The sequence below is a fragment of the Parasteatoda tepidariorum genome, chromosome 8 (assembly GCF_982258835.1).
Source record: "Parasteatoda tepidariorum strain Cologne lab strain chromosome 8, Ptep-v5.0, whole genome shotgun sequence".
Lineage (NCBI taxonomy): Eukaryota > Metazoa > Arthropoda > Arachnida > Araneae > Theridiidae > Parasteatoda > Parasteatoda tepidariorum.
Window position 1 is genome coordinate 103,500,895 of NC_141762.1, and position 14,924 is coordinate 103,515,818.

A 14,924-nucleotide genomic window follows, 5' to 3' on the forward strand; every position below is an offset into this window, starting at 1 on the left:
ACAGCCGATCCAATTTTTCTGGGCTTTGCGATTACTAATAACGAACTCCGTAGCCTTGTCATTTTAAACCCAATACATAGGACAATGGGAACTCTTGGATAAAGTAATGGAGAAAAGTTTGCTTTCGTGGATGACTTTCTCATGGAACTAACCTGAATTTGTGGAGGACCATGAGAGAACTGAGAGAAAAACCATGAAATCCTCCAACGGTTAGTCTAACGGCAAGGGGACTGATCCGTCTACCACTGAGACTGTTTTACGTAAGCACTGTGGTCGATGCAAGCCGGATGCGGGATTCATATCGACTAGCCATTGCTCTGATTCGAACCCAGTTTACCTCATTGGAAGGCAAACGCTCTATCCTCTGAGCCTTCACTGTGGAAAAAGAGTAAACTTAGCCATGTTGTGTTATGTCCAATCCTTCAGGATCTAGCGACAGCTAGATCAAATCCAAGAGACCGCGGACCCTAGCAAAATCAAGCACCAGAAGTGGGCTATCACGGATATCCGCAAGAGCGAGCCCCAAGCAGTGGAGGACATGATCGGGGGAGGCCGGCATCAGATGGTACTTGGTGCACGTTGGGAAGACTTTGCGGCCGCATTCAAAGGTCATGCATTTGAGGTGCCCACTGATAAATCTTGAGGCGGCCGTTTGAGCCTGTCTGTCAGCCTCAAGATCCAATGCACATCCTAGTCTTTTCCTACAGAACCAGGGATGGGCAGGAGGGGAGAGCCAGACCTGCCGGACTCTATTTTTCGTCACTGAGAAAATCTCTTGAAAAGTGAGGTCATAGTCGGTAGTTGCCATCTCAGAGCAGCCTCTTTTAGCCAGGATATCCGCAACTTCGTTACCAGGGACGTTGACGTAAACTTAGCCATAAGCAATGGAAACGAAGAGGGGAAAAGTTAGGAGTGGGAAAAATTCGCCTGAACTTGAGACTCCTATTCTATTTCGAATTAGTATAATAAAATATTCGCCTTCATTAACATGCGCCTTCAACATATAAGTGTAATAAATACTGTGAATTTACGTCATCGACATTAATTTAGACTTTCTTTTAATTCTTTAAATGTTATGAAATACGAAATATAAGAAGGTTCATATGATGGTTCCAACTATACATTTCATGATAGTTTAATAGGAATTCGTGATGGTTAAATAATGCATTTCCATATGATGGTTTAGTAATAATTCTTGTTGGTTCAACAGAAATATACCATCATAACAATTTTTTTTATGTTGGACTATCATAAATCAGTCCGAATTCCTTCATTGGGATGATGGTTGTTCATAACTGTTATAACATTTTATTTCTAAGAAACTATGATGGAAATTTCTGATGGTTCAACAAGAACAAACCATCAAAGCTAGTTACTATGCTTATGTTGAACCATCACAAATCAGTCGGAATTCTTACATCGGGGTGATGGTGGTTCATGACCGTTACAACATTTGACTAAGATTCTATGATGGGAATTCGTGATGGTCCAATAATGCATTTCCATGATGGTTTAATAATAATTCTTTTTTGTTCTCAGGAATATACCATTAAAACAATTTAGGATTTTTTTCATGCTGGACCATCATAAATCTATTCGAATTCCTACATTGGGATGATGATTGTTCCAACATTGGATTTCTAAGACACTATGGTGGAAATTCATGATGATTCAACATGAACAAACCATAAAAACAAGTTGTTGTTCTCATGCTGGACCATCATAAATCTATCCGAATTTCTACATTGGGATGATGATTGTTCCAACATTGGATTTCTAAGACACTATGGTGGAAATTCATGATGATTCAACATGAACAAACCATAAAAACAAGTTGTTGTTCTCATGCTGGACCATCATAAATCTATCCGAATTTCTACATTGGGATGATGATTGTTCCAACATTGGATTTCTAAGACACTATAGTGGAAATTCATGATGATTCAACATGAACAAACCATCAAAACAATTTGTTGTTCTCGTGTTGGATAATCATAAATTAGTCCGAATTCCTACATTGAGGTGATGATTGTTCCAACATTGGATTTCTAAGACACTATGGTGGAAATTCATGATGATTCAACATGAACAAAACATAAAAATAAGTTGTTGTTCTCATGCTGGACCATCATAAATCTATCCGAATTTCTACATTGGGATGATGATTGTTCCAACATTGGATTTCTAAGACACTATGGTGGAAATTCATGATGATTTAACATGAACAAACCATCAAAATAAGTTGTTGTTCTCGTGTTGGATCATCATAAATTAGTCCGAATTCCTACATTGAGGTGATGATTGTTCCAACATTGGATTTCTAAGACACTATGGTGGAAATTCATGATGATTCAACTTGAACAAACCATCAAAACGAGTTGTTGTTCTCATGCTGGACCATCATAAATCAGTCCGAATTCCTACGTTGGGATGATGACTGTTCCAACATTGGATTTCTAAGACACTATGGTGGAAATTCATGATGATTCAACATGAACAAACCATCAAAACATGTTGTTGTTCTCATGTTGGATCATCATAAATTAGTCCGAATTCCTACATTGGGATGATGATTGTTCCAACATTGGATTTCTAAGACACTATGGTGGAAATTCATGATGATTTAACATGAACAAACCATCAAAATAAGTTGTTGTTCTCGTGTTGGATCATCATAAATTAGTCCGAATTCCTACATTGAGGTGATGATTGTTCCAACATTGGATTTCTAAGACACTATGGTGGAAATTCATTATGATTCAACTTGAACAAACCATCAAAACGAGTTGTTGTTCTCATGCTGGACCATCATAAATTAGTCCGAATTCCTACGTTGGGATGATGATTGTTCCAACATTGGATTTCTAAGACACTATGGTGGAAATTCATGATGATTCAACATGAACAAACCATCAAAACATGTTGTTGTTCTCATGTTGGATCATCATAAATCAGTCCGAATTCCTACGTTGGGATGATGATTGTTCCAACATTGGATTTCTAAGACACTATGGTGGAAATTCATGATGATTCAACATGAACAAACCATAAAAACAAGTTGTTGTTCTCATGCTGGACCATCATAAATCTATCCGAATTTCTACATTGGGATGATGATTGTTCCAACATTGGATTTCTAAGACACTATAGTGGAAATTCATGATGATTCAACATGAACAAACCATCAAAACAATTTGTTGTTCTCGTGTTGGATCATCATAAATTAGTCCGAATTCCTACATTGAGGTGATGATTGTTCCAACATTGGATTTCTAAGACACTATGGTGGAAATTCATGATGATTCAACATGAACAAATCATAAAAATAAGTTGTTGTTCTCATGCTGGACCATCATAAATCTATCCGAATTCCTACATTGGGATGATGATTGTTCCAACATTGGATTTCTAAGACACTATGGTGGAAATTCATGATGATTCAACATGAACAAACCATAAAAACAAGTTGTTGTTCTCGTGTTGGATCATCATAAATTAGTCCGAATTCCTACATTGAGGTGATGATTGTTCCAACATTGGATTTCTAAGACACTATGGTGGAAATTCATGATGATTCAACTTGAACAAACCATCAAAACGAGTTGTTGTTCTCATGCTGGACCATCATAAATCAGTCCGAATTCCTACGTTGGGATGATGATTGTTCCAACATTGGATTTCTAAGACACTATGGTGGAAATTCATGATGATTCAACATGAACAAACCATCAAAACATGTTGTTGTTCTCATGCTGGACCATCATAAATCCATCCGAATTCCTACATTGGGATGATGATTGTTCCAACATTGGATTTCTAAGACACTATGGTGGAAATTCATGATGATTCAACATGAACAAACCATCAAAACATGTTGTTGTTCTCATGTTGGATCATCATAAATCAGTCCGAATTCCTACATTGAGGTGATGGTTATTTTTGTTGATTACCATCAAAAAATATAATGGTACATGAGAGAATCATGGATGGTTATCATCAGGATTATGTTGGTCCATCAATGGAGAGCCATGAAAAATTTTGACTCAGGAACAACGAAAAACCAGCAACATCTTGCATTTGAAGTATAATTTATGAACACTTGGCGTTCACAATTCACTGAGCTTTTTTGCTCAATAAGACTTTTAGAAACTCAATAATAATCTTAATATTCAGTTAAATGAAACTAAAATTAGATTTTTCAGTGAAAAAAAAAGTCTCAATTTTATTTGTATATAAAAACATCAATTAAAACCTTTTTCACTATTAATTCCTGTGAAAATTTATACTTAACCTTTTGACTGCTATGTGCTCATATATGCGTCTAGCCATCCGTGTAGCTTATGGACGCATGTGCGTCACGCTCAAGTCATCGGCGTAGAGTATGGACTCAAGGATCAAGGACTAGCCTCTTTCAAGGATAGGTTCGGAATTAGGTTCTCTCGTGTGTCCAACTTTCGAAGATATGTTATACGACGTAGTTTAGTAACAAGAAAAACAAATATTCATTCAGGTTATTAATATCATATAAATATCGTTTAAGCTATTAATATCCTAGCTATCAATATATTGTAGATAATATTAAGCTATTAACATTATAACAATCAAATCATCTAACCCTTGGTACAATTTTTGGTGCAAATACAAAATGTTTAGATAGAAAATCTGCAGTTATTGCTTCAAATTAAAGCAGTTAGTCAATGGGTTTCAATATTCATATTTTTTGAACAAGAGTGAATATAGTTTGTCTATTGTAAGAACTGCCCCACAGCAAAGTCAGAGGCCATCTGCCGCAATGAAAACAAAAATAGCGCATTTCAGGGAGGGAAGCTTCTCTTCACTCTAGGACTAACACAATAGTCCGTAGAAAAAGATTCCCTTTCTCGCGCAGACCCGAGGCTAAAGCAGTCCTACACAGTGACCCCACACCCCTACTTGAAATAGTTACACATCGTTACCGTAGTCATTGTAACGGGTCCAGACGAATGGCTAGAGGAGTTCTTACTATAGAGGAATTTCAGTCGTTGTTTTCGATTTTAGATGTTCTGACTTGTATATAGAATTCAACGAAAAAACAACTGGGTGTTTTTGCTTTGTTTTTCAGCTTTCTTATTAAATTGAATAATGAAAATTGAAAAAATGAAACTTGGAACATAACCTACAGTCTCTGACCAATTATTTGATGCAGTCTAAGATTCTATGTAAAATTATACTTATCAGGTGATACTATAGAGCTGTATTGTTTTTACTCAAATGAAACCGGTTTGTCTTCTGAATAAAAACCCATTACATGTGTGTTTAAATATAGAAGTACTGCCTATAAACTCGTGCAAATCATGTCATTATTAACCAGTGGATCTCATAATTTGATGTAACAATTATAATTAGAGCCCGGATTTTGATGACCTAAAAAATCTCAACTAATGCCCTTAAAAAGTGCAGAAAATGCCCTTAAAAAGGGCAAAAAATGCCCTTAAAAATGCAAAAATTGCGCAAAAAATGCCTTAAATAAAGTAAAAATATGGAATTAAAAAAATGTTTTGCTCTTTAAAATTATTATGAGTCATTTAAAAAATATAAAGCAATGCAATACTTGTTCTACGTTCACTAAAGTTTGAAAAATATGTTTTATATCCTAAAATAACAAAAAATGGAAAATATATTGAGACCAAAATATTTTTCTTTTTTATAGAAACTTTGATGGATATAACACCAAAATATTAGTAACATAATATTACTAAATATCAGAATTGCATTGGATTATTAAATGTTTTTTGATAATTTGAAATGTAAACGAGCGTCTCTTGTCTGAAAGTGAATTTTCATTCCTGCAGAAGCTTCTTTCAACGTCTACTGATGTTATAGGTGTTTACTTGAAAAAGACGGTCTCACTAACTGACAATTCTTCTTCAATTTGAAAAGATTTTGCTCCACCTGTTAATATCCCATAGATTTTCTTCATTGTTTGAAAGCCAGTGTAATAATGAAAATTGATAAAAAATAATAAAAATTGGAAAAAATTAACAGAAAACTTTAAAAAAATGCATTAAAATGCAAAATACGCCCCAAAATTTAAAGAAAAATGCCCTATAAATCTAAAAAAATGCTCTAAAAGACAAAAAATGTCCAAAAATGCAAAAAAATGCATATGTCATCAAAATCCGGGAATTAATTATAATATTCTATATTTATATAATATATCGTCTAATTTATCCGATCGTTGAACTTATACATCGTCTCATTTCACCCATTGATACAAGTGCAAACCGGTTTCAGTCGCGTTGATACACAAGAACATAAACAAGTGCAAACCGGTTTCAGTCGCGTTGATACACAAGAACATAAACAAGTGCAAACCGGTTTCAGTCGCGTTGATACACAAGAACATAAACAAGTGCAAACCGGTTTCAGTCGCGTTGATACACAAGAACATAAACAAGTGCAAACCGGTTTCAGTCGCGTAAAAACAATAAACCTGTATAGAGTATCACTTGATAATTGAGATTTTTCATAGAATATTACAGTGCGTCTAATAATTTATCCAGGGTCTGGTTGCAAATGGAATACTGACTCACTCATGAAAAAAGAGACTTCGAAAGAAATCTGAAATAATTTATTCCAATCTACTTAATTTAAGAAACTGTCATCAAATACAAGAATAAATTATCTGACGAAAAATGTTTTCTCTTTTATTCCAGGCAATTTAAAAAAATGAGCGAATCAGATATTTCCTATTAAATCTTTACGTCTTTTAAATGAATGATACGGTGTCTATAGAGATATAAAGGGGGAAATAATTAGAACCTATTAAAGTTAAATACAAAATTAAAAACTTTGAGTTCATAAGCGTCATTGATTTTTGAGTGACGAATATTTCCCCTGATATGAATAAATCTCATCCTTAATTAGTGAAGAGAAAAGTTATCGAAACCGTTTTCTTTGTGCTAAAGAATTATAATAATTGGCGAGGAATAAAACGAAATGTAACTAATTACAAAATCATTTTCTCAAGTAGAAATAATTGTTTCAAGTAACGCTTCCTTTTAAATGTTGTTTTATAGATTCCGATATCTTTTCTTTTAAAAAAAAAAGCATCTTGTTAATGAACGAGTATTGCATGTGTTCGTTAAAAATAGAATGAAACACAAGTGTGTGTTACGCCTGTCGAATCATTTTTTTATGGCCATAAATCGATGAAATATAAAAGAAAATAAATATTAGGCTACGTAAAAATGAATTATTCCAATTCATTTAATCCTTTTAGGCCTTATGATAAAAAGAGTTATGTCTTTAAAACGAAGGAATTTTGTGAGAAAAGTTTCTGATGACCGCGCTTTATTTTACAAGAAAAAGTCTTTTAAAACTTGTATAACAAATACATGGATGTATTACATGTCAAAAAAAATATTTTATATTGATTTTTTTAAAGAAAGGATATTGTTACTACAGCTGTATGATAAATAAAATGCAGGTGATAATATTTAAAATGTATAAGTACCCGGGCTTTTTATAATGTGAAAAACTGAATCACTTATTACCTGACTTATTACCATATATGGCAACGTTACTTTTAAAAAGTAACGAGTAAAAGTACAAGTATTTTTAAAATAAGTAACGAGTAAAAAGTGAAAAGTTCTTATTTTAAAAAGTAGCGAGTAAAAAGTACAAGTAAAAGTACAAGTACTAAACAAAAAAAGTAACGATTTAAAATACATTTCCAGGAAATCGAAAATTCAAAGTAACCTAGAATTTTATTGAATAATATTCTTATGTTCTTTAATGTTTTTGCAAAATTTTTGTAATTTATTTATTTATTTTTAATTTTGAAAGTTATGGACATAAATTTATTTTTAAATTCGGAAGAATATTATAATATAATTTTATAATATAATCGTGTAATATAATCTTAAAATCAAATATAATTTTAATATCAAACTTTTTATGGAATTGCACGAAAAAGAAATTTTATCTATTGATTTTAATTTTTAGTTTATTGTTTTCATTTATTTAAATTACCAAAAGTACCTGAAGTCATGCGAGAAAATCATTTTAAGAACATTTCTGCCGAACGGAATAATTAAAATTTGTAAACGAATTTTAGTATCAGCGGGAAAATTAATACCTTCGAGTTTTCAGGAGTTAAAATAGTAATTATAATAGTTTTCAATAGCACAAATAGTTCTGAAGTTCTTAGAGATTTGACTGTGCGTTGCTTGACAAGGTCGGGCATAAACAAAATTTTAGTAAAAAATGTACTAGGTAAAAATGTATTTAGTGAAAAATGTATTAAGACAAAAATGTATTATTAGTGAGTTCAAAATGAAAATTGAAAAACGCAACAACAAAATCCAACATTTTCTATTTAAAATGTATTAAATAAATGCATAAAACTCGAAAATGAATGAAAATAACTTGCTAATTAATATTTTTAGTCATTTTGCAAAATAATTGTGCATTTCGAAAGTGGTGTCACTGAGTCTGCTGCGAGAATTTCTCAGAACGTGCGTAGCCACGCTGAATAAGTGCTCCACGGGAGCACTAGAAGGTACTGCAGTATTATATTTCACATATTTTTTTAAATTTTTTTGTAATTTTTAGAAAGCTTACCGAGTTTTAGAAAAAAGTAACGATTTCATTCTACATTTCCGTTACAAATACTTGTACTTTTTCCCTAAAAAAGTAACGGAAGTACAAGTAAAAGTACTAAATTTAAAAAGTAACGAAGTACAAGTAAAAGTATGTACTTTTTACTTGTACCGGTGGTACAAGTAACGAAAAAAAAAGTACTGCCATATATGCTTATTACGCATTACCTGAATTTCGATTTCTGTGGAAATCTTTAATATGGACTATTGACATGATATCAAAAGAAAATATCGATACTTAGAATCTACAAGAAAAACATTAATTTTGCTGATACTACTAAAACATTCTATCAATGCTACCTGGTACGATCAAAAAATAATCTATCTGTACTTCCCCGTATTTCATAGATTGATGCGAAATTTCGATTTAAACTTTTACTAATTAGTATCGTTAGTTATATATTTCTATCTATTTATGACAGTGTTGCTAATTCTATAAGCAACTGAGGTCTACAAACATAATAGATAAAAAATAGTCTTCAGTCGATACTGCTGTTCATACACACAGGGCTGGGATAGCCTGGTTAGTAGGGCGCTGAGCCCACGTAAAGAGGTCGTGGGTTCGATCCCAATCGGGAAAAGACTCCTCGTGTAGTAAATGGTGTCTGATGCACGTTAAATCTGACGAGTCACAAAATCCTCCATGTTCCCATAACAAATCATACCTCTACGGGTAATGATCCAGGAGTCACCTTGTCTTCTGGTTTGCTTCAAAATGACAAGTCTACGGAGTTGAGCATAAGTAGTCGTAAACCCAAAATTATTTCGCATATATATATATATATATATATATATATATATATATATATATATATATATATATATATATATATATATATATATATATATATATATATATATATATATATATATATATATATATATATGTTTTCCAATGATAAACCAACATAATCTTGATGTAAACCATAAACAATTCCATTGTGAACTATTATATTTTTTGATAGTAACCAACACATAAGTAACCATCACCTCAATGTAGGAATTCGGACTGATTTATGATGGTCCGACATAAGAACAGCAACTTGTTTTGATGGTTTGTTCATGTTGAATCATCAGATTTTCCATCATAGTATCTTAGAAATCAAATGTTGGAATGATCATGAGCCACCATCCCCTCAATGTGAGGAATTCTGGATGATTTATAATGGTTCAACATAAAAAAACCCAATCGTTTTGATGATATATTCCTGAGAACTAACAAGAATTCCCAATATACCATCAAGAAAATGTATAGTTGGAACCATCATGGACTATCAGAGATTGTTGGTCCATGAAAGTCAAACATCTCTTGATGGTTAACCATCGTAGTTTTAAAGTAGTCAATCATGATGATGGAAGTTTGTTGGCAGATCAAAAACCATGAACACATAATGGAAAATGTTGGATGAAGACCAATAAATGATGTTCGACCGTCATGAGTAGCACTGAAACCAACATAAGCTATCAAAATTGTTTGATGGAATCATCAAGAATTTTGACTTGGGTGGGAATGTCATATTGACAAGTGTCGATAAGATCGTAAAGAATTCAAGAGTATTGATACTTGTTAATGTCCATATCATAAAAATTCCGAATAAAAAAAAAACTTTCTTATACTATGAAGGTGACCTCTCACAAATTCAGAGAGCTATATTTAATCAGCTTTTTTTTTATCTCTGCAGTCTATTATCTATGCAGCTATTTGACTTTCGCAGCTTATGTCTGTGCATTTCATCTATCTTTAAATACAGTTTTTGAAAACTTTTTTTAAAGCTTTCCTTATTGAAAATTGTCAACTATAATCTAATTTTCAAAATGCATTTGTGTGACTTTCAACATTCAAATAGTCATAGTTTCCTTGACAGAAAAGAGATTAATATATTTCAAAGGGGATGAAAACTTCTATTCGGGATCTCGAATTGATATCTAAACGAGAAGGAAAGCAAAAACAAATTCAAAATCTAATAAATCATTACTGAGTAAAGTGGGATTGGTAGCCTCAAAACCTACTTGGTAGTGTACTGGACCCAAGTCCAAGAGTTCGTGGGTTCGATCCCAGCCGGGCAAAAGACTTCCCGTGTAGTAAATGGTGATTGGTGCACGTTAAATCTGTCAAGTCGCAAAGTCTTCCATGTTCATAACAAATCAATACCACTGGGGGTATTGATCCAGGAGTTTCTTTGTCTTTTGCATTGGGTTCAAAATGACGAGGCTACGGAGTTGAACATTAGTAGTCGTAAACCCCAATATTGGGTCGGCTATTCAACGATACATAATAAACCTACTTGATGTCTAAAAAAATATATTAATGTCAGTCAGACCATGTAGAGCCGTGTTCTAATTATTTGTTCTTTTTTTTTACAGGTGTAACCATTCTCCTATCCCTGACCGTGTTCATGCTGCAATTGGCAGAGGCTATGCCGCCCACTTCCGACGCCGTCTCTATAATAGGTACACCCCCTCATTTTCATCTTTTTTTCTTTTCTTTAATAAATGCACAAACAATTATTACATTTTGAATTGATTTTTATAATACACTGGTGGACAAAATTAAGAGATGGAAGACATTTTCCCGAATATCTAAAAAAAATACTGAATATAAATAAATGAAATTTGCTATGGATATAGCTTATTCCATGATAATAAAGTATGTAAAACAAAAATGAAAGTGCCATTCACTGGCAAGACCTATTGCCAATAAATCCAATGTAATATGAACTTAAGAATAAAAGATGACAATAAAAGGGAGGCTTGTACAGTGTGTGTTGCCTCTAGTATGGTATATGGTCACCCCTGACAGACAGACAGCATCCACAACGAGTATGCATGCTGTTAATAAGGGAGTTAAGGAGGACTTGTGGAAGACCCTCCCATTCTTCCACCAGAGCAATTTCTAACTCCAGAATGGTTCTGGGAAGAGGTTGGCGCATCGCAATAGCTCTCCCAAGAGCATCCCAAGCATGTTCAATAGGATTCAGGTCAGGGGATTTGACTGGCCAAACCATTCGTTGAATATCCTCGCTTCCCAGATTCTCATTAACCATGAGAGCCCTATGTGATCGCGCATTGTCGTCCATAAAAATGAACTCAGGGCCAACAGCGCCCCTGAAAAGACGCACATAGGGCTCTAGGACCTCTTGACTGTACCTCTAGGCATTCACGGAATCATTGTTAAACACATGGAGTGGTGTGCGGGTATCTTGCATGTGCGAAAAAGCTTTCCATCTCTTAATTTTGTCCTCTAGTGTAGAAAGACTGCTATATTTAAATATTACGCATTTTGTACACACATACACGTAATTTTATCTGCACATACACACAATTTAAATGTTACACATTTAATTAAACGTCGTAATATCATTCTCAATTAATCGTGGGATAAATAAAAAGTATTTTATTAAAGATTGAAAATTTAAACAAGATATAGGGAGAGTATGAACTAACAGTAGGAAATGAAAAAAATGGCGCGTGTTATCCGACAACTGTAAAAGTATAAATTTGCTGACGTGGTCCACACTTGCTAGACCGAAATGCTCTCTATTGAATTTTTCTGACGCAGCGAATATAAAATAATTAAATATTTAAATGTCCGCAATGCACTATTTTTTTGTTCAAATAGAGCTCTTTAAGTTAGAAATGATCACTGATGTTATCTTTAACATATGTGAAAAACTGAATTGCTTATAGTAAAATTTAAAACAATGACTAACGCTTACCCCATCGAAAAATCCCATTTCGTTTTTCGCTCATCCCTATTTAATGAATGAATTAATATTTGAAAACCCTGTATTAACATCAAGTATCATTCACTACAAGTTTTATTCAATTAGTTAGTAAGCTTTAATCAGTAGTAAGATTTATTCAATAGTAAGTTAGTAAGCTTTATTCAATAAGTTTTAGTAGGTTTTATTCAATAAGCTTTTGTAAGTTTAATTCAATAAGTTTTAGTAATTTTTCTTCAAGTAGGTTTCAACAAATTTTATGTTGCGAACTAACTGAACCTGAACTAACATTTCTGCAATTTGCACCTTACAGAAACGAAACATTAGACTAGTCACGTGAGCTTGGAAATTCAATACTATTTTCATTCAAAATAACAATAAGTTTTACACGCTCGTACATGTATTGCTTTCTTTAAAAAGTGATTAGGAGGAATTGTTCGAAAGTTCGAAGAAAATATTGAAATGGATACTTTAGTTAAGTTTACTCATAAAAATATTTTGTTCAGCTGAGTCGATGAGTAAAAATATTCCATTTTTGCAGGGAAAGAATCGTTCGAACACGTATTTCATTCTTACGGCTCATTTCACAAAAACATGCATTTTTTATTGATATTTTTAGAGTTTTTTAAGATATTCGAAAAAGAGAAAATCGGAAGTTCCTTTATCCATATTTGAACATTTTTTATTAGCTTTCTAAATTTTGGTTCAACTTCTTTATACCATCTTTAGAAGCGAAGTTATAGTTTTTTTACGCATGCTAATGGACGTTTTGTTTGGCTATTACATGCTTTAAATTCATTTTCAGAAAAACACTGACTTTGAGAAGAAAAAAAAAATTTACAAACGCACATCGCAAAAAATTTTTTAATTTAGAATTCTTTTGAATTTTGTATGCAGATTTTGTACAATGATGTTTTGAACTGAAAATCAAAGTACGAAATTATCATTTTTGTCACGCTTATGATAAGAATGCTTAGAACGCTTTTGTAAAAAATTAATAGTGAGCCTTATACTTATTTCTTATTCATTATGTATTTGAAGTTTTTTAAAAATTTTACTTTATAAAAAACAGATGAAAAAACGGACAGCAAGCAAAATGAACAAAAAAACGGTTTAAAAAAACAGAGAACAAACAACAAAAAAGAAACAGTTAAAAAAAAAAACAATGTTGCAGAAACATTCTGGAAATTATGCACTACAATTTGTAGAGCTGTTATTGGGACATAAAATTGTATTTTTTGTGTTCGAAATTTTGTGCTGCTTGTTTTGAAAAAATAATATTTTATAAATGTTTACCGTTAATTGTAAATTGATACTTTTAGAACCCACGTTTATCAAAAATAAAATTAAAATTTAATCAAGGCTGTTTTCAAAAACAAAAATAAATAAATAAGAAGAAAAATAGGTCAATCCCAGTCGGATAGTTGGATGGAAATGTTTCTATTATCAAAATCATACTACACTTTCTTTCTATAAAGTAGAACTCAGTGTCTAAACTAATTCGAAAAAGATTCTTGTTTATAGAGCAGAAACTATAGTGTGTCCATTTCTGTTTTTTACTTGTGCTTTTTTCACGCTGTTTTTTGCTTTAGTACAAAGTATTTCCTTTCCTTCTTTATCAATATAAAGTTGCTTAAAAGTATATTAGTTTTCGAAAATGCATTTTTACGCATTGTGACTCCATAATAGGCATTATATAATTCCTAGGTTTTAAATGTTCTTAAATTTATTTTATTTAATCATTAGTAATCAAATTTTTATTAAATTAACAATCTAACAATCAGTGTAATGGCTAATTTTTTATTTCAATACAAATCTAAAACTCATTAATTCACAATCGCAACAAAATCAAACATCAAAATCTATTTGTAACTCTGTATTCTTTATTTCATTACCACAAAAATGTTTCAGTTACTAATTCTCACAATCCTTTTTGGCGATTAGCTATAGCCAAATTATTTTAAACTTAATATTTGTCACTGGGGGGGGGGGTGGCATTTTTTTCGGCTTTTTTTTCTTTCAATAAATCGCCAACCATCAATCTTTGCATATGCTCCTGACTGTCTGTTGGGAACAGTTCACTTTACTTTCAATTCATCTCTTTTTGACGTTACCCAAGTCAAAATTCTTGATGGTCGATCAAATAATTTTGATGGTTTATGCTGGTTTCAGTTCGATTCATGATGTCCCAACCTCATTTGATGGTTACCATCCTCCATCACTTCCATTAAGTGCTCATGATGTTTGATATGCTAACAACTTCCATCATTCCACGAGGGAAAATGCTACTATAAAACTATGATGGTTAACCATCAAGAGAAGTATGGCTATCATTGACCAACAATTAATGACTATCGGTCATGGTCCATGATAATTCCAACTATACATTTCTATGATGGTTTAGCTGGAATTCTCACAAATTTGTCTTTTTCTTAATCATGGACCATCATAAATCAGTCCGAATTTCTAATTTGGGATGATGGTTGTTCATAATCATTCCAACATTTGATTTCTAGGATACTGCGATGGAAATTCATAATGGTTCATTTCTATGATGGTT

The 14,924-nt window shown here is 32.5% G+C and overlaps 1 protein-coding gene across 1 annotated transcript in view; it reads left to right on the forward strand.

Annotated features, from left to right (window-relative positions):
- LOC147806594 (neuronal acetylcholine receptor subunit alpha-7-like) overlaps nucleotides 1-14,924 on the forward strand; it is a 39,491-nt gene that overhangs the window by 16,983 nt on the left and 7,584 nt on the right. The window contains exon 4 of the mRNA XM_087149455.1: nucleotides 11,007-11,093. Coding sequence (XP_087005581.1) covers nucleotides 11,007-11,093 — 87 coding nt within the window. The remainder of the gene's footprint in view (nucleotides 1-11,006; nucleotides 11,094-14,924) is intronic.